Source organism: Alligator sinensis, unplaced genomic scaffold (assembly GCF_000455745.1).
Source record: "Alligator sinensis unplaced genomic scaffold, ASM45574v1 scaffold1469_1, whole genome shotgun sequence".
In the NCBI taxonomy this organism is placed as follows: Eukaryota; Metazoa; Chordata; order Crocodylia; family Alligatoridae; genus Alligator; species Alligator sinensis.
The window spans coordinates 433489-460955 of NW_005842795.1; the positions used below are offsets into that span (position 1 = coordinate 433489).

General features: G+C 42.8%; 1 protein-coding gene across 1 annotated transcript in view; it reads right to left on the reverse strand.

Moving 5' to 3' along the window:
* Positions 1-3803: 3803 nt before the first annotated feature.
* RAPGEF4 (Rap guanine nucleotide exchange factor 4) overlaps positions 3804-27467 on the reverse strand; it is a gene marked incomplete at its 5' end in the record, with an annotated part of 261647 nt that continues 237983 nt past the window's right edge. The window contains 5 exons of the mRNA XM_025191227.1: positions 3804-4936; positions 8263-8317; positions 24840-24904; positions 25269-25356; positions 26823-26873. Coding sequence (XP_025047012.1) covers positions 4809-4936; positions 8263-8317; positions 24840-24904; positions 25269-25356; positions 26823-26873 — 387 coding nt within the window. The remainder of the gene's footprint in view (positions 4937-8262; positions 8318-24839; positions 24905-25268; positions 25357-26822; positions 26874-27467) is intronic.

Consider the following 27467-nt stretch of genomic DNA (forward strand, 5'->3'; position numbering starts at 1 on the left):
ATTTATATAGCACCTTCCACTGGATGACTTTGAAATGCTCTATACCTCTTTGATTGAAGTGTGCAGTCTGCCTTCATGTATTGACATAGAGATGCCATGTGATCTTTATTCAAGTTCCCTTGAGAGAGAGACATGCTGAAATGCACTAGAAAAATTATACACAAAGCCTTAGAAAAGAAGATTTCAACCAGTAATATAATGAGGAAAACCATACTGAACAAATGAGGAAATGACCTTTGTGTGGACCAAAGTCAAGTTGGCAGTTTTACAATCCACTTTATATAAACAATAAATGGGAATACAGATTTTTAAAAGTCTTTAACAAAAGAATAAAGAAAATGCTTAACTGACAAATCTTACAACTTGATTTTAATGAAAATTCTGATTGTTGAATTATTTTGGCATGCATTTTAGTTCAGCGTATTGAATGGTTTGCTTCTACAAAATCCTATATCCCCAAAACTGTGTTAATTATACTCATGTACATAAAATAGGAAATAGATTTCTCTTGATAAAGACAGACCATTTCTTAAAAATAATTTCTGCTGCTTACTACCGGCTGAATTTTCTTTTGAACATCAAGGAAAATGGCAATATTAAAGCAGCTTTTAAATATAGATCAAATGATAATTGTAAAAAATGGTAGACTATTTCTTAGATGTTACTTAACTCACTATATTCAGGGCCTACACACATAGGCTGAGGACTGAAGTTAAACATAGACTGGTTTGAGTGAACAGAAATTGGTTTAAACCTGTAACAGAACACAAGTTCGGTGCATATAAACCAATTTCAAAATGGCTGAAACTGGTTTAAGATAAACCTGGTTGAATGTAGTATCAGACTTAGCTGATTTAGGTCAAACTGGTTTAAGGAACTTCTGTCCTAGACCAGTTCCTGGTTCAAGTTAAATCACAGTCCCCCAGCATCCCAGGATGCTTTGCAGCTCTGGGCTGTGCTGTGCTGCCTGTTCCAGAGAACAGAGTTGGCCCCACCCCTCTGCTCCCTAGCTGGAGCAGTGAGGGCTAGCTGACAAGGGGCTGGGGTGGGAAACCCAGCTGGGGACTGCAGCTGGGTCTGACGGTGTGGGGAGGCAGCCCCTGCCAGACTTTTCACCACTCTCTCCCACCAGCATGGGACCTCAGCTGGAGTCAGCTTGGTAGGAGTGCAGCAGCCCCTGCCAGGCTATTCCCGACTTGCTGCTGGAGTGGAGGGGGTGGGAGCACGAGGTAGGGCACAGGGTGGGGTGGGGGAGGAAGCAGCATACCCTGGCTGGGGTCTGGGACCAGGGAGAGGGTTTAAACCCTCAGTTTGCTGGCACTGACCCAGAGCGTGGTCACATTCCTGGCTTTCCACTCAAGTGGGGAGTCAGGTGCCTGGGAGGGCAGTCCCTTTCAAGTTTCCCCCCGCTTGCACCCATAATCTTGGACCCCAGCCCAGTTGGGGGCAGGGGGAAGTCCCACCCAGGCGGTTCTGTCCCCCCCCCACCCATGCCCCGCTCCCCATTTGAGCAGAGAGCCAAGGATGTGGCCATGCCCCTGCCTGGGGCCAGTGCACTAAGCAGGAGAAGGAGGGTTTAAACCCCCTCCCTGGCCTGCAAAGGATCCCAGTTTGGGTCTGCTGGGGGGGCATGTCTTTTGGGAAGGAAGCTCTCTGAGACCATCTGCTGATTCCCCAAGAAGGACTTTCTGAATACCTAGCTATAATGAGACACTCTGCTCTCAGGATTATCTAAGACTTATGCAAGACTTTCTCTTGTCTATTGCATTCCATTTTAGACTAAGTTGTGTGTGCTCTCACTGTGTTTTACTGAGTGAAGATTTTTGGTTGTTCTTTGTTGTGTGCCTGAGGTTGCAAATTGCTGTGTTCAATACATGCTTGCTTCACAGAAAGGACTATTCTTATTCAAGCTTTTATGAATGCAATGCCACTACCTTTTTCCCCACTCACCCCCTCCTCAACCTGGTAGGGGCTGCCCTTCTGCTCCCTTGAGTGGGGAGCAGGAGTGGGACACAAGTCTTGCTAGCACTGGTCCCCTGCCCAGGCAGACATGGGCTGGGGTCTCATGTGGGCCATGGTGGAGGGTTTAAAACTCCCGCTCCCCCTGACCTCTCCTCCACTTGAGCAGGGATGGGGAAAAAGCCTTGAAGCTTCAGTCCCTTCCCTTTGGCACTGGCCAGCAGGCTGGGAGGCATGCTCTAGTGCACTCTGGCTTCTGCTCTGGGCCACTGCAGACATGTGGCTGCATTTTCTGAATCAAAAGTGAATGTCTGTTCACTTGCTTCTCAGTTTAATCTCTGCAGTTTAGACTAACCTGAAAAGACTTCAATTCAGCCTCAAGTTTTTTGACTGTCTGTACTTAGCCTTTGTACTTAGTGATAAACATACCAACACTTTTATGCTAGTCCACATCAGTTTTTGTAGAATTTAAGCTTTGACTAAAGGAATCAAGTTGCCTTTATGGAGGGAAAGATAGCTTTCAAACTGTATATCTTGCTACCTTATTGGAACACAGAGGGATAGTAGGGCAGTTCTGCACCTGGGGCAGTTGTGATGCATCGGGCAGCTCTAGCTGCTGTGGTGATGATAGCAGCAGCTATTTTTGTCCCCACCTCCCCCTTCCACAAAAGCAGAGCCTCAGACTGCTATCCTGACTGCCTTCCCCGCATATACTACTGCTGAAAAAGCATAGTAAAAACAGTTTTGAAAGTGGTTGAATGTCTCTATTCACTTCTATGGATATTTACTTTGAAGCTCAATAAAGATGATACAGGAGTCAAAGGTTTAAAGCCTACCTGATCAATTTATCATAGACATCCACTACTCTGAACAATAAGATGGAATGAAGAAGAATATCACCATGTAAAAAGTCTGCATCATTTTTTCACCTTTTTTTTTGGTTGTCCACAAATACTGGCACAGGAATTGTGTAGCTGCCTTCAGGGATTATTCACATTCTTAAATAATGACCCCAATGGGAGAAAGTGCACACTAAAATACAGACCTCACTCTTGTCACCCCTGAGTTCTTTTGCTGAGTAACTCCATATGTGGTAGATTTAAAAATAAATGGACTCATCGGGGAAGATCCTGCCTTGAGTGGGGGGCTGAATTATATGACCTTGCTGAGTCCCTTCGAACCCCTACTTTGCTATGAACCGAAGTTATCACCCTCTTGATTGCCTCCTTGAGCTTGTCTTCACTAGGGACCCTCTCCTTCTCCTTGCCTGCCACATTGTCAACTGAGGGAAGATTATAGTATTTACATAAGTTATCAAATCAATTTAGAATTAGCTGAGTTAATATGCCCCCCAGTGAAGACAAGGCCATTTATATTGCAAGTATTTAATCTGAAATAAGATAATAGTTGTTCTCTAATCTAGTACTTTATTTCTGGAATACTTTACATTTGAACAATTAACCTTAAAGATCTTATTTGGAATCCAAAACATAGCAGCTAGTAAGCTGTTCAATCTCTCAAGCAGTGATAGGCTTAATGGGTTTCAAAAAGGACTGAATTTACCAATTTTGCATAGAAGTGGAAGCCCATCACTACAGTTCAACAATTCAATTTTACTATATCAGCCATGTGAGAACATCTGTATTTAGGCAGGAATGGAGACTGAAGTACACGTAATAGATGCTAAGGACAGTTAAATTACTTTTTCCAGATTACATTTAATTAAGATACAACTTGTTATTTACATGATACATACATCACACAATGCAGACTAAGTATAAAGACAAAAAAACTGTACTTCAATTACATGCTAAATTAAATAAAACATAATTATTTTGGCACGATAACTATTACATAAATATTCTAGAACATGATGAATTAACATTTATATACAGTCTACTTGAAAGTGAAAAATAATTGCTGAAAATTACGATATTTGCAAATGTTTAAGTCCAGAAAATATGTTTTAATCAGCCACAATAAACTGTAACTGATGTTTAAGGTTTTAATGTCCAGGAAAATATTATCTTGAATTATGTTTGTACATATTGTGCTCTTTTTGAACCAGTTCTTTGCTACTTTTATGCCATTGGTTTGAAGAACCATATTAACTCATAATGGAACTTTTTAAAATCCTGATAATGAAAAAAATTCTGGTATTGAAAAAAATTAACATGAACAAATATTAATCTATTTATCTTTTGGAATATTACATATTAGTCTTGATAAGTTTCTTAAATGGCCACAGTGCTTTTCAGTCATAGGCAAATGTGGTTAAAACTTGAAATTCTTATTAATAGCTTTTGGGTTTTAAACAAAAACATTTTTTCAACCGTTCTCTGAATATCAAACCATGAAAATATACCATTCAACCTCTCCTAGCCCAAATTCTTCCATCAGTTGCTTACGTGCATTTTCTACTGAAAATAATGGTAACATGCAAAATTGATGGCAGTTTTTGGCCCCAAACTAGGTAATAAATCCCAAAATATTGCATTTTTAGTTAGAGAAAAGAAATTCCCTAATTTCCTTAATTCATAGTTTTTTCTTTTGTGAACATTTCCCAAACTATACAATTTTACATCTCACTTTTATTCTTACCATGTAAAAGAATTTTAATGCACTCTAAATAAATTAACCGTACACAATGTGGGCACCTTTATAGCCACATTGTATAAATTTTTCATCAGCCATATTTCTCTCATGGCTGGTACATTGTGCGTTGCCTAAGATTGTATAATATGTTTTTACTTATTTTTGTAGTGGCAGTGTAGTAGCAGAACAAGTGAGGTTCTTACATGACCTTAGCTGGAAAAAAAAAGAGAATTTCTTGTCATCTCCTTAAATGCTTATGCTCGACGTGGTTCTAGTCGGTGAGACATCTGTGATAAAGTTCTCTGGTTGTCAATCACATTTAATTGCCGTACATAACTCCGTACGTCCTGATGGTTCTTATTAGTTAGAGCTGCGTCAGGATCTGATGGAAGAGAAATGGTGTAGAGCTGATAAACTTGGTCAAACAAATGACTGAGCAAAATATATCTCTCTCCCCACAAATCCATCATAAGAAAACTCCAGATACCAGTGCAGAAATCTATGTTATACTACTTTTATCCATTTGATTTAACCTCCCTTGAATATTTCATGTTCTTCCTTGTCACTTTCCCCCAAAATTAACTTTGCTTTCAAATGTCCTTGTCTACAATTGATGGCTCTTGTGTGAAGTTTTATATATTATGTTAACAGTCAATAGTTATAAATTATATAGCTATAATACTTTAATATCTGCTTTTGAGCCAGCAAAGCTCTCACTGACTCATAACCATAAAATTGATTTAGACTTCCTTTAGTGAAACAAAAGACTCCAGTCTCTAATTCATTAGTTAATATTTGTAATGAACGAAGCTTAAGAATTTAATGTTAAATAGTCACTGGAGTTAGGACTGGAGTAGGGGTCTCCCCTATGCCAGTTAAGTACTATAGACACTATCACTTCCAGCCATCTTTCGTGTAGACTCCGATCCACTGGGTATGCTCTATGAATGACTACTGGATCAGGCCCTACAGAAAAGGTAGGAAGAGAAATAACTATTTTGTGAATTCTAATGAGGCTTGGGCATGAACTATGGACTCAGCTGTTCAGCCGAGACATTTGTGGGCATGCTCAGAAGCAAAAATTTTGGCCCCTATGAAATTTAAATATCAGAAATGCCCACAGATTTTAGGTCCCTTCATACTGAAGATCTATATTTTGGATTTTGATGTCTAATGCCAACTTAAGCCAACTGCAGGACTAGCCACAAGGTGCTTTGGAAAATACCACTACCATAGGCACTTAAAAATCCAGCCCATTTGTAATTTAGAGGGAGTTTTGATTACACTGCGACTGAATAACACTATGGTAAAAATGTTAACTGTAATTAAAGATCATTTAAAATCATGTTAGCTATTTTGATTTGAAAATGCAAGGCATCTACATATACTAAATGACTACAAAAAGGTGTGTACCGTATTTACTCAAATACAAGATGAGGCTTTTTCCCCCGGTCAGCATGGGGAAAAAGCCCCTCATCTTATATTTGCAAACCAAGAAACCTCATTAAATACATTGTCTATCATTTAAATGCTGCCAAAAGCAGCATATGCTCAACAATGGAAACCACTAATGAAGTTGATTAAATGCAACCAACACTGAGCATAATTACAAAACACATCGCCCACATGGACCAAACATTTTTTTTTTAATTTAATTTCAAGGGCCAAATCAGTTCTGAATTCTATTGGGCAACACCCAATAATCAAGTCCCAAATTTTGACAGAGAAGAGCTCAATTGTCAAAGTTGTGTGTGGGTCTACCACCAGCCAAGTATCCTCCTTCCCAGACATATCAGTCTGGGGCTTCAGGTACTCCCCAGATCTGGACTAAACATGACAATGGGAACCATCACAAAGGTAGGTTACTGCAGCCCATCTGAATATGGTACTGCCCTTTGCACTCAGTCCCCCTCAGTGCCAACGCTTTCTCAAATCATGATGAGCCATTATACCTCTTACTATTCTACTTCCTTTTCACTCTCACAGCTGAGCTGCGCCTTCTTTCCTATTTACAATGATTCTTGTTTCTTCACCAGCCTTAAATGCCTGTCAAATATTACCAAACATGGCCCAAACAATTCGCCAGAATCCCGCTGTCTCCCTCTCTCTCAGTGTGGTGCATGTGATTATTAGCATGGCTTCACCCTCCATGAGGTGGAGCTCGACCAGTTGCCCTGTGCTTCATCTGCATATACATTTTTGGAGGATCCCAAGACTCATGACAAGAACATCTAATTCCAGTTACGAGTGGGGAACTATTTAGCACATGGATCCTTTGTGGGAGGATATCTGGAGTACGCACACGTATTAAGTAGTCCTGAACTGTGGAGTCCCTGCGGCTTTAAATGCTGTTGACTCTGCAGGGGCCCAGCCCAATAAACTATAGCCTTTTGGCTTTGAACGAATATCACGAATAGTTTATACTATATAAGTAAGTACAAAAGTGCTGCTTAAAAGTGTGTTTATGGAGTACCTGTGCTAAAACTTGCAGCAGTTTCAAAAAAGGTTAAATGCATCAATTCTGGATGAACTAAGTCTATGGGTACTATGTGTAAATTACTAAAGGCATGATCTTTTTCCACGATCAGTGTTTTCGAAGTTGTTTCTCACTCCCATGTGCTCAGGGAAAGCAAGGTCTGCCAATAGAGTAGGAGAAAGGGACTGCAAGGGGAGGAAGTTGGTGGGGCAAAAAGAAAGGGGCTACATGACCTCCCAGATTTAATTTTCCTGGTGTAGCAGTGGAAAAGGGAAAAACTTAAGGCAAACCTCTAATAATTAGATTCTGTACCTGGAAAAGTATAACAAATTTATAAATTTTCCATATATAAAATCTAATTATCAGGGGGTTCATCTTATAATCAGGGTCATCTTCTATTCAGTAAATATGGTATATTCGCATCGCACATATTCCCACAGGGTTTATGAAATTATTACTGTATTATCATTCATAGATTCCCAATTTCTGAATGCAGCATCTGCTGTTTCCCAGCAAAATAATTTCAAGACATATATGGTAAGTACTTAAACTTTTCAGTCTCCTCTCAGAGAATATTTCTGAAAAAGCTAATTGTTATATATACTCAGAGGTTTATGGATGTAGCGCATATGTAAATTGATGCTAGCTGGATTTATATATACCAGTAATAAGTGTGTGTCAAAATTTAGGTTAACAAACTCCACTAATTTCTGAGTCGCTTAAACATAAAGATCTATAGGTGCTTAATCAACAAAAATTAAAATAGGAATCTCATAACAAAAACATGGATGCTGTCTGGAAAATAGAAAAAGCGCTATCAACATGAGATTCTGGAGTTAGGATCTGAATCAGCTGAAAATACTGAAAATAAGATGAACCCCTCACTTATTCTAAGTGTTCTTTTTTATATTATTTCTACTGAGCTCTGAGAGGAGGAATATGGAAGGGTTTTGTGAGGCCTGTGTGGTGAGCTATGTAGGAAAGTTAGTACTATAAGGGAATGTGGAGAGATTCAAATGAGTGGTGGTGCTTCTAAACTGGCCCAATTTAGCCAGTCTCTGCAATCATTCATCTCTCATGGTATATGACCTCAAAGAAGGTACAATGAAAATACTAAAAAATAGCCTCAAAATGCATGACCCAGAATGTCTGTGTCATCCACAAAAAGCTGAATTTTAACATTCTAATTAAACATGAGGGTGTCAACATTGCACATATTGTAACTTGCTTACTGAAAGATTGGCTTCGGCAGAATTTCACCGTCCTGATAGTATTGGCAATCATGCGCTGAAAAAGAAAATATATTTTAAACATGCTTCTTGATTTATGCTGCAAACAGAAAACAATCATTGTATTTCAACATCATTTGGTCTGTGCATTTAGTTGTCCATGTCTGGAGGCACAAACTAATAAACAAATTCAAGTAATTTTAAAGATTTAGAATTTTAATACAGATTCCATAATATCAGGTTTGACTCATTCTCATGGGCCCTAACATGAATACAGGGGTAATTTAACTTTGTTCCCATTTTCCCACCTTTAAAAAGATATTACCCCAAATCCTTTGCCCATTAATATTTCTTCAAATTTAATTTTAAGGTCACTAGTTCCTAAAAGCAAGGACATTTCTAGAACACGTGTTCCATTAAATTACTTGGCACTTAAAGAGCTCTCAAATTTTATTATGGGTTTAAGTTTAAAATGCAGCTCTGGTAAAAAGTGACTATAAAAATAGTATTGTGGGGTTCTGTGTTTATTGATTTCCTCATGAACTGTACTCAGTTTATAATTTAAAAGTTGACAAGTGAAATCCTATCCAGTTGAAGACAGCATGAATTTGCAATTGACTTCAGTAAGTACAGAATGTCACCATATCTTTTAACTTAGTAGCTGAAATCTGCAAGTTCACCTTGGATCCAACTTGTTGTTTAAAATCAATTTATGCTCACAGTGGCAACTGTATAACCCCCTTGGTCTGCACTCTTGTATATAATTTAATCTGTGATTGGAACTGATCATTCCAACATTGTCTTATCTGTATTTGCACAGTGGTAGGAAAAAGTTAAATAGCAAAAATATTTTATTCACTAAATTAAGTCAATACATATGGGGAGCATATTTGATTAATTAGAAGGAGCCATTTTATAGTAGCTTTTCGTAGGATTGAAGCCAAATAAACTAGAAAGCAATAAAATATAGATACAGTTATATAACCCCTAGCCACTTGCTACCTCAATTAGCACCTGATAGGTAATGCATTAGCCTACTATTAATTTCATTAGTAGCTGTGAAGTAAATTGATACTGATAAACTTCAGAAGTAAATCTGAATTTTTCTAGATGCTGAATCGGATTTAGGCATTATACAAGTAAGCTTCTGTTTTAATTTTCTTTTCTAAAGATTAAGTCAGTGAGGGAATGGGGAAAGTGCCAAAGACCCTGTTCCCACATGATCTAACCCACTCTTTAATATTGACATATTTTAACATTTTCCAAATATATTCTCAACAGGCTGTTTCACATATACCTCAAACTGTTTATAAGGTTAATAAGAAAGCTATAAACCTATATTGTGTCTTAGCACATTTCCAAGTAAAAAGCAGTAAGTATTAATGTATATGCTCCTCAAAACCATTTACAAATTAGGTTTTTATATGAAAACACATTATTACAAATATCCTAATACCTCAGTGTGGTTTACAGATCAAAGGAAAATGGTGAGTGCTAATACAGAACATGCTTGTAATTGTTATTTCTTATGCCGAAATTGAATGCTCTCAGACATTTTAATGTATTTTATAAACCATACAAATCTGGCATGATTGTTGATTGGTATGATAAATTGTTACCTACATAAAAATGTAATATGCAATATTTAATTAGAGTCCTATTGCCTTCAACAGGACTACTCTATGATTGCTTAAAGCATACAGCTTAAAGATAAGCCCAAGGTTAAGTGCTGATTTGGACAAGAGCCCACAGCAGCCTGTCTAGCTAGTCTAACTCAACACAAGTCTAACTCAATCAAACTGTAAAAAATATCAAGCATTTGCTGAAAACAGCCATGCTTTGTAAGTCCATTGAAATGGCATGCACTTACTAGTAGTGTTGCTATTTTGAATCATACTCTTTCCAGAAGTGTTCTACTACAATAACTACTTCCAACAGAGTTAGTTTTGACCAAGGCCAACTGATCAATGAGTTGCTGCAGTTTCCAGAATTACTGGTTTTAAGAAAGGGTCTTCTTAAGGAACTATCTTTCAAAATGATGTATAGTATTGCACATTGTGCCCTGTAAATGGGATGTTTGTTGAAAATATGCAGGCTTATTTATTTATGCTTGTAAACCTTTAGTGTCTGAAACCTCCCTTTTCATAAGTGTTTGGTAGAGGGTAATCCCTTACATTAGCTTTTGATTTAGAATTACATCCGGAATTCTCCACAATTCAATTACTTTTGCATCTAATTTTGAGAGATGAGAGAAAAAATATCTTTGAAGCTGTTCTACTCGGTATTTTCCTTACTTTGGCAATGTTCTGTAACTTAGAGTAACATTCAGGATAAACTTATTGTATGCAACAGTTCTGATTGATGAATGATACTAGTACTAAGGATTTCCAAAATTCTAACTTTCTCACTTTCTGAGCTATCTAAGATAAGGAAAACGGAAGAGATAATGTATTCATTTAGCCTCCTGTTGAGCTTGCCTCACACTGCATTTTTTGCAGCTGAAAGATTCCATTTTCTTTTAAGGGGTGTTATTGACTGGAGATAGTTTCATCCAACCCTGTTTATTCAGAAGGATACTGGCTGTGATACAAGATCAAGAGTCAGAAAATACAGATTTGTTTGGAATAAATTAAAACTGTGGATGAACAAAAGTATTTCTCTCAGTAGACTTTATTGCTTCAACAAAATGGGAAGATTCAGGAGTATATTATACATCCTATAAACAGCTCCATTTGTGTGCAACTTTTCATGTCCTCTCCCCATGTAAGAAAGGTCTGTCTTTGAAAGGTGAGAGATGGATGCATAATTAACTTATAAAGAAAAGTACATACTTATTTTATCTCTGTTTTGCAAAATAAACAAAATTCTCTTCTTTTGATCCATGAATACTGGAGTTTTACTACATGCAGATGAAGGCTGCGCCAATGACAGAAAGTTAAAATAGAAGTGTAATTGCTTGCACCTTAAAATTTTCAAACCAGGATTGCCTCAGGTTGATAATTTCAAAAAATCAGCCTCTGTCTACTCTTTGTGCTAAGACAAGCCATTATTGAAAAGCCAAACAAACCTAAATATGGATCCATCTGAAACAGAATCAACAACACAATACACCAGCAATTGCTACTATCACCATATGATATATACACAACAATATCCTTTCAAGTTTTATGCAGTCTAGAATAGTGGCAGCAAGCCAGCACATTATCTGCTAATCCATTCCTAGCCTAGGCTTTTAAATGTTATAAATATTCATATATGCCATAGAAAACTACCAGGGGCTTTAGTCGCACACTTTTTGCATAATCCTTATGTTCCAAAAATGAAAGAATGTTTGCCCTTTTTTTGCATAAAGATCAGAATGTGAATTCCCTTTTGTTCATACCCACAAAACCTGAAAACCAATATGCACAAATTCTCTAATCCTCATTTCACACCTCAAGGGTGAAGAGGCTCAGTAAAAAGAAGAATCAGTGACCAGCATCATGGCTTGATGGTGCTGTCTAGGGCTGCCAACAAGGGTCATGGATTTCAGAGCTACTTTTTCACTTGTATTCCTTCTACAGGTGCCTCTTCTGGGACACATTCAAAATCAAGGTAAACTGATCTCTGTCATAATGCTGTCAGAAATGATATTGATATAAGGTCCAAATAAAATGTATCTATTCTTTTCCTCATGAAGACATGATTTTCTAATGACAGCTGGACAAAGAGGATGTGAGGACAGAGCAGTAACTAATGTTTTTTAATAAATGGGGAAGGAAAAAAAGTTTGAGGAACAGAAATAAATAAAAAGATGTGTTTCGCTTGGGGACAGAAATATAGCATGTATGTATAGAGATCAACCCCAGAGAAGCACAGTCCTAAAAAAGGCCAACCTTTTCTTCCCCCAAAATTTAAATTATACAGAAATGCATAAGTACAGAAGCTTTGTAAGAGACATGTGGCCCTGGAGTAGTTGGCTCATATAGATTATTACAACTACAGCTGCTGGGATCTCCTTTACCTCAGACCGCAAATGCCTGTTTATTGAAGTGAAAGACAAATGCATATTGTACACAAAAAGTGTGCTTGCTGTCTACTACATTTCCCTTCACAATTCCTTTACCAGTTTCTAATACATATATTCTAAATCTGTCAAACCTGTACTTCAAAGACCTTCCAAGTTTAAAAATCCTAGTTTCCCTCTAATGCTTTTGGCTCAGTCCCCAAAATATGGGTCTTTTAAGCAAGCATGACTAACACACATTCCCTATCTCACTGCAAAAATCTTAGTAGAGACAAGGGATGAGTATCTTCTACCACAATGTAGCTAGGTAGGGTCAGTACAATATTCCTTCCTAGTTACACCATGGTAAAAGAAACACTGCCCATACATTGTCTCCACTAGGATTCTTAGAGGGAGACTCACATGCTTTACTTATCACCCACAAACCACACATTTTTTGGCAGTGAGGACAGCACCAGAACACTTATAATAGTAATGGTATTGCACTGGTATGCTACTTATTTCATTATCTAATTAGTGACAAAAATATTAATTGTTCCCTCATTTGTGAAGGCCACTGCCTGAGCTTCATGCAATGGGATTACAGAATACAATTCAAACACTCATATTTGAAGAAAAAGTATGAAAGGTCTCACAAGTTTAAAAAAATATCAGAGGTTTAAAGATATAATTGAAACATCAGAAAACATGAAAGAGATTTAAAAAAAAGCTGTGTCAGTTGAAGGGATGCCACTAAGCTATACTTCCACTTTTGGCTGCCAGTTACAAGAATGTAGTTGTCAGTAGCACATCAGATGTTTGGAGTGAAATGCTTTGGTGAGAATGCAGACAATGGGCCAAATACAATTCTCAGTTACACCACAGCAGTTATGCTGGAGGCAGAGGAACACACCTTTCAAATTACAGTAAGAATTACCAAGAGATTTTTATTTAAGAACCATATGCTTAAATTCTCATAATCAGGATGGATCTAAAGAAACTGTTTTCTAAAGGATGAAGAAATTCTAGACAGATCAATATCTGCCTCACAAGAAAACATTAAATGTCACTATATCTGCTAGAATTAGTACATCAGGCAGTGGAACATAAAGATAGAAATGAAAACCCAGAGTCCTGGTTTGCGCTTCTAAAAAAAATAGTAGAATAGTGTCAAGGTGTTACTCTGAATTGATACCAGTATTGATTATGGAATTAAGATGCAATTGAAAGAATGGAGACTTGTTGGAATAGTTTATATGACTGGAATACTGTTCTGGATGGGTATAATATGATCAGGAAAGACAAGAAAGGGAAAAGGAGGTGGTGTTGTCCTCTATAAAGGAGAGACATGCACTTCTGAGACGGAGCATGAATGGAGGTAGGCTTGTTGAAAAACCTCTGCGTCGTGGTCAGAGGGCAGAACAGCAACAGTGATGTTATGCTGAGTGTCTGGTATAGCCCACCAAACCAGGTAAAGAGGTGGATGAGTCTTTTCTTTAAACAAACAAAGTTTTGAAATCATAGAACTTGGTCTTCATGGGGGAATGTGACAAGGGGCTATCTCGTGAATGGTCTGATCACTGGTTGGCCCACCTGCCTTGCCTACCACGCATTGGATGTATCTAATAGATGTTAGCAAGGTGGGAGACTGTCCATTTACTGCCTGATGCCAAAGGCATAATTCTGGGCTGCCAAGCTCCCTGAACCCTTCTCCCTCTTGGCAGTGGCCCCCTTGGGGACCTTTGGCTACACAGCCCTTGGCTTCGCCTCTAGGCCAGTCAGAACCCCAGCCCCCCCTGGCTCTGGGTGTCCCTTGTGGTGGGGGCTCTGACCCTTCACCCATTCTCGTCCTGGCCCAGGCATTGACCAGTCAAGGGTTTCTCTGGCCAGGTTATTGAGCCACTCGCCCTCTCACATATGGGTCCGCCTTCTTGAGCACCTCCAATCCCAGCTCACTCAATCTCTAAGGCTGGCCTACACATAGTCCTTCAGGCCCACAAATGTGGACCTTGCTCTAAGCAGCCTTCTCACATGCCCTCTCACTGGGCCCACTACTCCACCCCTCACTGGGGCTCTCAGCCTTATGCCCCGTGGGTCTCAGGCCTGATGACATGCCTGCACCCTTCACCTCTCCCCTCTATGGGGTAACCCACCAGGTTGTGGGGGCTGAGACTATATGGTGCCCCATACTCACCTTTTACTAGGGAAACACTGGTGTGGCAGACCCACCACACCGTCCAGTCATAGCAGGGTGTAGTTTTAGGTCATTCACCAGGACCAGGAACCTTCTCCATCCCCATAGTTCCTACCCTTCACCACCAGGTGTTCTGGGAGCAGCAGCTCTGGCTGATGACGTTATTCCTCCAGTTCCCTGCAGCAACTGCCACCTCAGCTCTGACAACCTGGGTTTCTATTGAGGCTGCTCAGCCCCATCTTCCAATCCAGGAGCCCTCCCATGGTCATGCAATAGCCTTGTTAGGCTGCATCACACCTGCCCACTGCTGCACAGCCTGCTTAAGCCTCTTAAAGTGGCAGGCACCAAAGGTGCCCTGCCACAGAGAGTTTAATTACCGTGACATCTGCTGGGAGGGTAACACTGCAGTGCACAGGCAAGTACATCAAGTTCTTGGACTGCGTCAGAGATAACTTTTCTCACTAACGGGGAAGAATTGGTTCAGAATGTGAAGGTAGAAAGCAACTTGGATGACAGCAACCATGATAAAATAGAGCTCACAATCCTAACGAAAGGCAGGGAGTAGAGACGCAGAATAAAGACATTGGACTTCAGAAAATAAAGACACTCAAGTAACAGTTGGGCAGGTCCCATGGAAGGCAAGTCTGAGTGGAAAAAGGAATCCGGTATTATTTCAGCTAGAGAAAATGGGGAGTAGCACAAGAACTGTAAGGTAAGGAAATGAAGGGAAAGACCACAAAAAATTGTTTTGAAAGGGGAGCTTCCAGGCTGGAAGGAGTTACTAGTAGAGTTTTTCAAGAGGTAGTTTGATTTAATAATTTCATTAATGAATGTGGCACAAAAACTAGGAGTATATTAATGAAATATGCTGAAACACAAAGTTCTGAATCATTATCAATATAGAGGAAGATCAGCATATCATACAGGAAGAAATGAATGACCTTGAGAGCTACAGCATTAGAAAAAGGATTCAACTCAATAGTGTGAAGTACAAGGCTATATTGTTAGTAATAAGACTAGTAACAAAAATTTCTGCTGTAAGCTATGGATTTCATAGTTTCATAATTTCATAGTTTGTAGGGTCAGAAGGGACCTGAGCAGATCATCAAGTCCGACCCCCTGCCATGGCAGGAAAAAGTACTGGGGTTAAATGACCCCAGCAAGGTGTTCGTCTAGCCTCCTCTTAAAGACCCCCAGGGTAGGAGCCAGCACCACTTTGCTTGGAAGTTGGTTCCAGATCCTAGCTGCCCTGACAGTGAAGTAGTGCCTCCTGATGTCTAGTCTGAATCTACCCTCTGCTAGCTTGTGACCATTATTTCTTGTCACTCCTGGTAGTGCTTGGGGGAACAGGGACTCTCCCAGTGCCTGCTGGTCCCCTCTGACTAGTTTGCAACAGGCCACTAGATCCCCCCTCAGCCTTCTCTTGTGGAGGCTGAACAGGTTCAGGTCCCTTAGCCTCTCCTCGTAGGGCCTGCCCTGCTGCCCCCTGATCATGCGGGTGACCCTCCTCTGGACCCTCTCAATGCTGTCAACATCCCTCCTGAAGTGTGGCGCCCAGAACTGGACGCAGTACTCCAACTGCGGCCTGACCAGTGCCGCATAGAGGGGGAGGATCACCTCCTTGGACCTGCTTGAGATGAATCTGTGGATGCATGACAAGGTACGGTTGGCCTTCCTAACCGCATCCCCACACTGTTGGCCCATGTTCATTTTGGCATCAATAATGATTCCAAGATCCTTTTCTGCCTCTGCACTGACAAGAAGGGAGTTCCCCAGCCTGTAGGTGTGCTGCTGTTTCTTCCTCCCCAGGTGTAGCACCTTGCATTTGTCAGTGTTGAAACCCATCCTGTTCTCATCTGCCCACCCCATAACCTGTCCAGGTCTGATTGCAGCCTATTCCTCCCTTCTAGCGTGCCCACATCCCCCCACATCTTAGTGTCGTCAGCAAATTTGAACAGGGTGCTTTTTACCCCCTCGTCCAAGTCACTGATGAAGATGTTGAACAGCGCAGGCCCGAGGACCGAGCCCTGGGGGATGCCACTGCCCACATCCCTCCAGGTCGAAAATGACCCATCCACCACCACTCTCTGGGTGTGGCCCTCCAGCCAGTTAGTGACCCATTTGACTGTGTAGGTGTCGACGCCACAGTCCCCTAGTTTTTTAATGAGAATGGGGTGAGAGACAGTCGAAGGCCTTCCTAAAGTCCAGAAAGACTACGTTCACTGCTACACCTGTGTCTAAGGATTTTGTGACCTGGTCATAGAAGACCACCAGGTTGGTCTGACAGGACCTGCTTCTAATGAACCGACGTGGGTTGCCCCTAAGCATAACCTCCCCTGCTGGCCCCTCGTGGACATGCGCCAGGCTAATTCTCTCAAAAAGCTTACCCAGGATTGAGGTAAGACTAACTGGCCTATAGTTTCCTGGGTTCTCCTTCCTCCCTTTTATGAAAATGGGAACCACATTGGCCCTTTTCCAGTCCTCTGGCACCACACCAGAGCACTACGAGTGGATGGAAATGACAGAGAAGGTGAAAGTTGGATGTATTAGTCTAGTCAAACATGGGATGACTATAACTATCTTATGTCACATAGCCATGAAAAAGACTAATGTAGGGGTGAAAAGTTATTTTGGCTGGAGGGCCACTTAACAAGTTTGGTGAGCTGTTGAGAGCCACATGGGTAGCCCCGCCCCTTGACAATTGCCCCACCTCCTGGTCGCCATATTGGGAACAGAAGTCCTGCCCCTAACCCCTGACCTTTGCCACTGGAAGTCCCTCTTTGTGCCCCTCCTTCCCCACCATACACCTTTTGGGAGGGCTGCCATCTTAAAGCCAGAAAAAAAACCAAATCATACACTAAAACTCAAACACATACTATAACATATTTTAATTTTATTACAAAGATTATTTTTGTCTTAACTTGTGTTTGTGTAGTCTATATAAAGGTAATTAAAGTCTTACTCTTGTATATTGTGTGTGGGGGATGAGGGGTGTGGTTGGGGGTGTGTATATGGTGAGGTGTGGGGAAGTGTGTATGGTGGGGTGTGGCGGGGGGGGTTGTGAGGTGGTGTGCCTGTGTGTGGGAGGCATAGGGTATGTTGGGGCGTGTATATAGATTCATAGATTCATAGATGTTAGGGTTGGAAGGGACCTCAATAGATCATCGAGTCCGACCCCCTGCATAGGCAGGGAAGAGTGCTGGGGCTAGATGACCCCAGCTAGATGCTTATCCAACCTCCTCTTGAAGACCCCCAGGGTAGGGGAGAGTACCACCTCCCTTGGGAGCCCGTTCCAGACCTTGGCCACGCTGACTGTGAAGAAGTTCTTCCTAATGTCCAATCTAAATCTGCTCTCTGCTAGCTTGTGGCCATTATTCCTTGTAACCCCTGGGGGCGCCTTGGTGAATAAAATCTCACCAATTCCCTTCTGTGCCCCCGTGATGAACTTATAGGCAGCCACAAGGTCGCCACTCAACCTTCTCTTGCGGAGGCTGAAAAGGTCCAGGTTCTCTAGTCTCTCCTCGTAGGGCTTGGTCTGCAGGCCGTTAACCATACGAGTGGCCCTTCTCTGGACCCGCTCCAGGTTATCCGCATCCCTCTTGAAGTGCGGCGCCCAGAATTGCACGCAGTACTCCAACTGCGGTCTGACCAGTGCCCGATAGAGGGGAAGTATCACCTCCTTGGATCTATTCGTCATGCATCTGCTGATGCGTGATAAAGTGCCATTGGCTTTTCTGATGGCTTCGTCACATTGATGGCTTCGTCACATCTGATGGCTTCGTCACATTGCCGACTCATGTTCATCTTGGAGTCCATTAGGACTCCAAGATCCCTTTCAACTTCCGTGCCACCCAGCAGGTCATTCCCTAGGCTGTAGGTGTGCTGGACATTTTTCTTCCCTAGGTGCAGCACTTTGCATTTCTCCTTGTTGAATTGCATTCTGTTGTTTTCTGCCCACTTGTCCAACCTGTCCAGGTCTGCTTGCAGCTGTTCCCTGCCCTCCGGTGTGTCCACTTCTCCCCATAGCTTTGTGTCATCTGCAAACTTGGACAGAGTACACTTTACTCCCTCATCCAAGTCACTGATGAAGACATTAAAGAGTATCGGTCCAAGGACCGAGCCCTGCGGGACCCCACTGCCCACACCCTTCCAGGTCGAAACCGACCCATCCACCACGACTCTCTGGGTGCGACCCTCCAGCCAATTCGCCACCCACCGGACTGTGTAGTCATCCAAGTCACAGCCTCTTAATTTGTTCACCAGTATGGGGTGGGATACTGTATTGAAGGCCTTCCTGAAGTCCTAATGTCAGTGGGGGTTGTGGGGACCTCCCACACACTCCCCGAAATGGCATGCAGCCCCTGCTGCCAGCAGCAGTAGCAGGTGGGGAGGCTCAGGGCGCTTGTGTCTGGTGCAGTCTCTGGTGTGGGTCTGGTCAGTGCTGCACACAGGGGGGTGAGGAGCACAGCCTGCCTGGCTGCCTCTATTGTGGGGGCTCCATGCCACATACCTGCAGCTCCCACACTCACACCTGGGGCAGCCCTGCGCTGGACTCTGCAGAGAAGCAGGGGGCAGGGCTCCCTCCACTCTCAGAGGATTCCGGGGACCTGTGCGGCAGGGAGCAGGGAAGGTAGCAGGCTCCAGCACAGAGCTTCCCCCAAGGTGAACGTGGGTTGGAATGTGGCATGGAGCCCCCATGATGGAGGCGGCCAGGCTCCTCACTCCTTGCCCCCCCACAACTGGGTATGTTGCGGGTGGGGTGCGTATGCGTGGGCACCTCTCTTCCACCCTTGTGAGCAGAAGGGCTGGGTAGGGCACAATTCGCTGGTGGGTGGCATGTGCCAGATGAAAGTGCCTGGCAGGCTGGATCTGGCCCATGGGCCATATTTTGCCCACCCCTGGGCTAAGGTGATCCTGGGAGATTTCAAGCAAGGTATATTCAGTAAAGAAGGTATATATTAATGCCATTGAAGAAATTTACATCAATTTTTTTTGGAATACTGCATACAGCTCATGTTCAAAGCAGGAGTACTCAAACTGAAACAGGTTCAGGGAAGGACTGAGTAGATGACCAAGAGAAAAGAAAGTCTACTGTGTCAAAGTAGATTTAAAAGGCTTAACTTTTTTTTTATTTTGCACAGCAAAATTAAGTCTTAGAGGGGTAAGGTTGTTTTTATAAATACACCAGAGGATAAACACTAAAGGAAGGGAGAAGAACTAGTCTAGAAGACAGACAGTGGCAGCACAAGAACAAACATGGGTCAGAGGAGGGGCACACTGAAGTGCTCTGGGTTAGAATACTAGGAGGTCGAGGGGAAAGGCACTTAATGGTAGGGGTCTACTACAGACCACCCAACCAAGGGGAAGAGCTAGACCGGGAATTCTTAAGTCAGCTCACAGAGGCAGTTAGGTCAAAGGACGTGGTCATCATGGGTGACCTCAATTTTCTAGACATCTGCTGGGAAGAGCAGTCAGCCAGGTCTGACCGCTCACGTAGGTTCCTAGCCGAGATACAGGACCTCCATCTAACCCAGGAGGTGCACAGCCCCACCAGGGGAGATGCCTTGTTGGATCTGATCCTGGCCACAGGCGACGACCTGGTGAGGGGTCTGTGGGTGCTCAACCACCTGGGAGACAGTGATCATCGCCTGCTGGAATTCACCATCCAGCGCAAGGTCGCAAAGGCCTGCAGCAAGGCTGCAGCCCTGGATTATAAGAGGGTGGATTTCAATGAGGTAAGGAGAATAGTTGGGGAGACACTGAGGTCCCAGAGGGGAGGGGAGTTGGGTGTCCAAGAAGAGTGGTCGTTGCTTAAGGAGACAATCCTCCAAGCCCAAAGGGAGGTAATCCCAACATGGACCAAAGGGGGCAAGAGGGCGCAAAAGCCCCCATGACTCACCAAAAGCATATAGGAATGTCTCCTAGCTAAAAAGGAGGCGTACGCCCAATGGAAGGGAGGGGCCATCACCAGGGAGGACTATACCTCGGTTCCTCGGGGCTGTAGGGGGGTGGTCAGGAAGGCCAAGGCAGAGATGGAACTGGGACTAACTACCCAGATCAAGGACAACAAGAAGTCCTTTTTTAAATACATAGGGGGCAAAAAGAAGGTACTGGGTAATGTGGGGCCTCTGCAGGACATGCTAGGAAATCTGGCTGTCGCACCAGACAGCAAAGCTAACCTATTTAACAATTTCTTTGCCTCCATTTTGCTGAGCAGGGCCCAGGTCATCCCCCCCATTGGGACCCCCGTAGGCCCCAGGGGAGGTGCACCCAGGCCTAGGGTCAGAGAGGACCTAGTCAGGGAAATTTTGGAGGGACTGGACGTATTTAAGTCAGCAGGTCCTGATGATCTCCTCCCCAGAGTGCTGAGGGAATTAGCAGAGGTCATTGCGGGACCCCTGGCACGGATTTATGAGCACTCATGGTGCTCTGGCATTGTGCCAGAGGACTGGAAAAGGGCAATGTGGTTCCCATTTTCAAAAAAGGGAGGAAGGAGGACCCAGGAAACTATAGACCAGTTAGTCTTACCTTGGTCCTGGGTAAGCTTTTTGAGAGAATTATCCTGGTGCAAGTTCGTGAGGGGCAAGCAGGGGAGATTTTGCTTAGGGGCAACCAATGTGGATTCATTAGAGGCAGATCCTGTCAGGCCAACCTGGTGGCCTTCTATGACCAGGTCACAAAATCCTTGGTTCTGCAGGGCTCAGTCCTCGGGCCTGCGCTGTTCAACATCTTCATCAGAGACTTGGACAAGGGGGTAAAAAGCATCCTGTTCAAATTCGCCAATGACACTAAGATGTGGGGAGAAGTGGGCACGCTAGAAGGGAGGAACATGCTGCAATCAGACCTGGACAGGTTATGGGGTGGGCGGATGAGAACAGGATAGGTTTCAACACTGACAAGTGCAAGGTACTGCACCTGGGGAGGAAGAACCAGCAGCATACCTACAGGCTGGGGAACTCCCTTCTTGTCAGTGCAGAGGCAGAAAAGAATTTTGGAGTCATTATTGATGCCAAAATGAACATGGGCCAACAGTGAATGGACACGGCCAGGAAGGCCAACTGTACCTTGTCATGCATCCATAGATGCATCTCAAGCAGGTCCAAGGACGTGATCCTCTGCCTCTATGCGACACTGGTCAGGCCGCAGTTGGAGTACTGAGTCCAGTTCTGGGCACCGCACTTCAGGAGGAATGTGGACGACATGGAGAGGGTCCAGCGGAGGACCACTCGCATGATCAGGGGGCAGCAGGGTAGGCCCTACGAGGAGAGGCTAAGGGACCTGAACCTGTTCAGCCTCCACAACAAAAGGCTGAGGGGGGATCTAGTGGCCGTTAACAAACTAGTCAGGGGGGACCAGCAGGCATTGGGAGAGTCCCTGTTCCCCCGAGCACTACCAGGAGAGACAAGAAATAACAGTCACAAGTTGGCAGAGGGTAGATTCAGGCTAGATATCAGGAGGCACTATTTCACTGTCAGGGCGGCTAGGATCTGGAACGAATTTCCAAGAGAAGTGGTGCTGGCTCCTACCCTGGGGGTCTTTAAAAGGAGGCTGGCCACAAATAAATGTAGGTGGAATATTAGAAGAAAGTATCTAACCATCAGAGCAATAAGGTTCTGGAGAAGTTCCCCCACAGGAGTCAGAGGAGCAAAAATCCAAACTAGTTTTAAAATGGGAGTTGCATCAGTTAGAAGGATCTGAATTGCTGAATTTGAATAGGATTATCTGAGTTGCTTTCAGGGCTGGATCCAAGATTTTGTAGAGGGGGAAAGGGTAGGGGGGAGGTCCAGGACCAGTGACTGGCATTGTAGAGGTGGCTGCACTCTTGCTTCCAGCTCCCATCCCTAACCCTAACCCATGAGAAGACTATGCAATGGAAGCAGCAGCCATGGAATTTTTCTAAGTCTCTGAAGTAGATAAGACTTCCTCCCTGCCTTTCTCTTCCATGTTCAGTAGCACGTCCCCTCCCTTCCCATTACCCTCTCCCCCATCAGCTACCGTCCCCTACTGAACCCAGCTTCCAATTCAGGTCAGCTGGAGAAGCTCCAGAGCTCCCTCTACTCCCAGGTTAGCTGGGGACAGTGGTAGTTAGTGGCAGGATAGAGGGTGTTGGGATGAATGGGAGTGGAGGGGCTGTGGCCCTGGGAGGTGGGGTGGGGAATAAGAAGGGATTCTTACCTGCTTCAGGGACTTTAAAAAGTCCCTGGATGCTGCTTCTATGGTGTCATCTGAAAAAGGGGTATGACTGCACCACAGCACCCCCTTTGGATCTGTCCCTGTTTACTTTAAAAATTGGACTGGAATTGATTCAAGAGATGCTTCCAATCTTGTTGCTATATTCCCATTCCTCATTCGTAATAGATATACTCTTCTTAAATGCTGCTGCTACTAAAAACCAACCAAGTATACTTCCAAGTTTTCAAGAGGACACACTTTATCTGGTGGAGCAAATCATCTCTCAAATAGGCACACGTGTAGATGCCTGCCCAGGGTGGGTTTACTCCCAAGTAAATTATGCCGGAGTAAACCCATCCAGCAGCATTTGCACATGTATAAACAGATTGGATCTAAGAAATACCTGGATCCATTATCATTTCTTCCTCCCTATAGAGAAAACTTTCAGGAGCCTAAATACTGGCTAGCTGCTCAGGTCAAAGAGAATACCTCTATTTACACAGTAAAAATACTACAATTAAAGTCTCCTGCAACCAAGAGTAAAACCTGAGCTCTGAATATATATATTTTAGCAGTTTTTTCCAACAGCTCTGGAAGCTCTACAAACCTTCATGATTGGTACCAATGATTGCGTTACATCAGGTTGCTTGGAATTAGCTGTTATACAGTACAGAAATGAACAGCTAAAGCAAACACACACATGCATACAAAATTTGGCCGCTCTTTGTATTTGCCGTTACAGTGACTAACACCAAAGATATATTATTACAGCAAGAGGGGTGAATGCCATGCATGTTATGAGTCAGTAACATATAAGCACTCAATGATGTAAATCTCCATAGAAAGAATGAGTTACAGGGCTTGGCCCCAGAGATACCAAACAGTAATTACACCGAAAAAATTATTAAAAGAATGATGGGACCCAGTCTCTTTCTTCTATCTGGCTGGGGACTGACAAGAAGCTAGTTGTGGCTAAACTTGTCTGAGGTTCCTCTGGTTCATGGCAGAACAACTGTATGAGAGGAAAGTTAACACTATGTCTACCTAATTAGAACAGGCAGTGAGGGCCTTTCCCCAGGCAGAAGTTTCAGGAGCTTAAACTGGAGCAGGGAACAGAGTGTGTTTATACAGTTATGTTATGTTACTACTGCAGAGTCAAATCAGATATTTTAGTGGTGCACCTAAACTGCAGCAACAACATGTACCCGCTGGCATGTTGTTGTTACTACCTCCACCTGCCTGCACTTTCCAGATCCAGAATGTACCAGTGAGGCCACTCTGGGGTATCCCTCTTTGGCCCCTTGGTTTCCAGGGAGTATAAAAGCAGCTGCTGGAATGACCCCAGACCGGCCTCACTGGGGTGCTTGGAAGCTTGGAATGTGCAAGCAGATGGCCATCCATGCAGGGACATGTTGTCACTCTCTTGAGTGTTGACCTTAATGTCCCTCCACTGGTATAGAGACTCTCCCCCATCATTTGAGTTTAATTATGTTTACAACCAAAGTTAGTGGCCTGTCAGAAAGCTGGCAGCTAAAACCTTATTAGTGGGATATTTACTTGGATTAGGTAGCCCCTCCCCCCCACACACTTTACTATGAAAACAGACAAGTTCACTCAGAATTCACTGGGAAATAATCACAGAATAGTTCATCTCATTGAAATACAAAGAACCACAGAATATGTCCATGGAATCTGAACACTCCTCGTGGCTAACTGCAGCTTCTATGAGGGCATGGTAACTCAGATATGACTTTGCAGTGGTTGCGCACACCTGGGATAAGCTTGGTGCTCAGATCTGGGAGTTATTCCCCCAAGCTAACTCTGAAGTGAACCAGGAGGGACAGTGACTGCGAGAGCTTCTTTATTGTGGAAAATCAGTGCCTTAACAGAGATTTTTGTATAAGGACGTGAACTCGTCTCCTTTTTCGAAAACTTCTGTTTGAAGTAAGCCACACATACATGCATTTTTCAAATAAATTACACTGGAATATAACCTGACCTTGTATCACTAATTTTTTCCAATAGGAATATAACCTATAAGGCCTAAAGGTCTGCTTTCATTTGTTCAATGGGGAACAACAAAGACAACTGCAAAAATAAAATTAATGGATCTATTTTGTACCAAAACCCCTTTTATATGGGGCTCTTTGAGAAGGTATGTGTGTGGAGTCCATTCCATTCACCACGAGGTCTCATCATACAATCACATTCCAAATATACTGTACATACCATTTTTTCAAAGTTTACTAGACTGTCAATGAATGTCTTGTTTCCCTCATGAGTGAATGTCATATCTGTATAGAAATAAAAGCCACAGTCCTATAACTAATTATATCATGGCATATCAAATAACATAATACTAAAAACAAAATAATACTGTACCTCTGTCTCTTCAGTTACAACACATACAAAACTCATTTAGAAAAAATAAAGCTTTTATTGATGGGAAAGTATGAAATATTTCTTATTGAACCTAGTGACACTGGAGCATAATGCCCATGTTTAGTAAAAGCAACCAACCTTGTTTCATGATTTTTAAAGGAAAAGCAGATCACATTAAGATTGAATTATACTTTGTCTTGCTCTTTTTTACTCTTACTCTTAAAATATTTGTCAAATATGTTTCAAGTTTATAAATCTGGTAGCGTCCTATCTTACCTTTGATAAGTAAGGGCATGAAGGGAATTATTGGAGGGTCCAGTTTTGCTACAGTAAGTCTGTAGGCCCTATGGTTTCTTGATGGATCCTTAAGGGAAAAAATCACAGTTATAAACACTGACCCAAACCTGAATTAAATGTACATCAGCAATTTGATATAGGTTTTGTTAAAGATAATTATTTTCTCCTGTTGCTTGAATAAGTTCAGCCTCTAAACATGAGCAATTTCCCTTTCAAATGGCAAGGGTATAGATATGTTTACAAAGCAACTTATTTGTAAAGGAACCTCTTATTTTTCCTCCTTTTTATTAACCTGAAGGTGCCCCCTCCCGAATAGTGAAGCACAGTTGGGTACTGCTTTTAAAAATTCTGGCTGGAAAATATAATTTCCTCTATGTACCATGGAAAAAACACATTGTAAAGCTTTTCTAAGTTTCCCAGATTAACTTTATGAGGTACATAAGTTCATTCCAAGTAGGTCCCTAAGAGTATAATTTATTAGTCATACATGCTTGTTTTAGCAGAACTAAAATGGGATCATAAATGTCTTAAAGTCAAACAAGGACATATAAAATGTTCTGAATCAAGGAATTCAAATCAGTTACTTGGGGCTCTTGTACACGTGAATGGGGTTTTATCCCTTGGGGTTGCATTCTATGCCCCCTAAATGGAAACGGTGAGTTGTTAATTGAAACAGTGGGTTTTATTTTTGCATCACTGTATATATGTTATTGTCCTGGCAGCTGCAGATGTCTGCTAAAGGCAGAAGCAGCAAGGGGCCTGATCCATTTTGGGTTTTTTGGGTTGAACCTGCCCACCTCTCCTGCAGGTGGGGGGGTGCTATTAATTTGTGCCATTAATCTGTCAGCTCACCCCCCTGGCTGTGGGACAGGTGGGCAGACTCCACAGAAAAAAAGAATTGGCCCCTTCACATCAGCAGGCTCCTGTGGCTGGCAGAATACCTGGGGCTGCCCAGCAATGGACTGCCCCTGAAGCAGTGTGGGGAGGTTGCAGGAGGGCAGCTGGGTGTGCTGGCAGCTGGAGAAGGCAGGAGGGATGGTGCATGGGGTCCAGGTAGGCTTGGGGAAGCTAGCAATCTGCATCCTGGTGGCCCTGTGCCCTGTGCACCATCCCCCTGCCTTCTCCAGCTGCCAGCACACCCAGCCACCCTCCTGCCACCTCCCCATGCTGCCCCAGGGGCAAGCCAGCCCATTTCTGGGTGGCCTCAAGCATCCACTTGGCTGCAGGAACCTGTTAAAGCCAGAAGTGATGATCCTTTTTTTCTGTGAAGCATGCCCACCTCTTCCATGGCTGGTTGGTGAGCTGACTAGTGGCTGCAATGTTCCAAGTTGCAATGATGCAAACTCAGCTACATTGGGATGTAGCTTAGTTTGCAATGATGCAAACTCATTTTAAACCCCCCAAACTCATGTACGTGTAATGTGTGACACCACTAAGCCACACAAAGGGAAATTTTCAGCATGTATACAAGCGCCTTTGGAAACTTGAATTAGTTCAGACTGTGCACAGAAAAGAGGATCTATTGCTAATCACCATTAAGCTTTCAAACTCTGCATAGATCTTCTTGAACTTGCTTGGAAGTTTCTGTTAATAAAACAAAAAACAAGCCGGTGTTATTTAATTTGCATCCAGTGTAAAATTTTTCTATAAATGCTAGATTCTTTTGAACAACCCTATATCAGGAAAGACTGTTCTTTTGGCAGATATTTTCAACAATGTGCTAATCTAAAATACAGCACATCTCCTAGCAACCAGATTATAAATAGAGATGGGACCAACTATGAAACCTGGATCCCAATTTAGACCCAAACCTAAACTTACCCACTTAGAGATATTCAGATTCAGATTTTGGTTTGAGCCATTACAGGGATAAGCTGCTGTCAAGTAATTTATATTCAGAACTGGATCCAAAATGCAAGGTAACATTGCAGTTTGGACCCATCCCTAAATATAGCTTATTTTAACCAAAATAATTTATAGATATCTGAGGCTTTACCAGATTATTCTTATTCTCAGCTAAACTTGCCTATGAATAGGGGTCTACAATAGATAAGGAGGTGGTCAGCTGATTTCATGGGGAGACCATGGGGCCAGCTATTATATTCACAGACTGATCATGGCACTCGCCCCATGCCTCTGACTGGCCGAGGGCTCCCAGTGACCCTGCCCCTTCCTGCT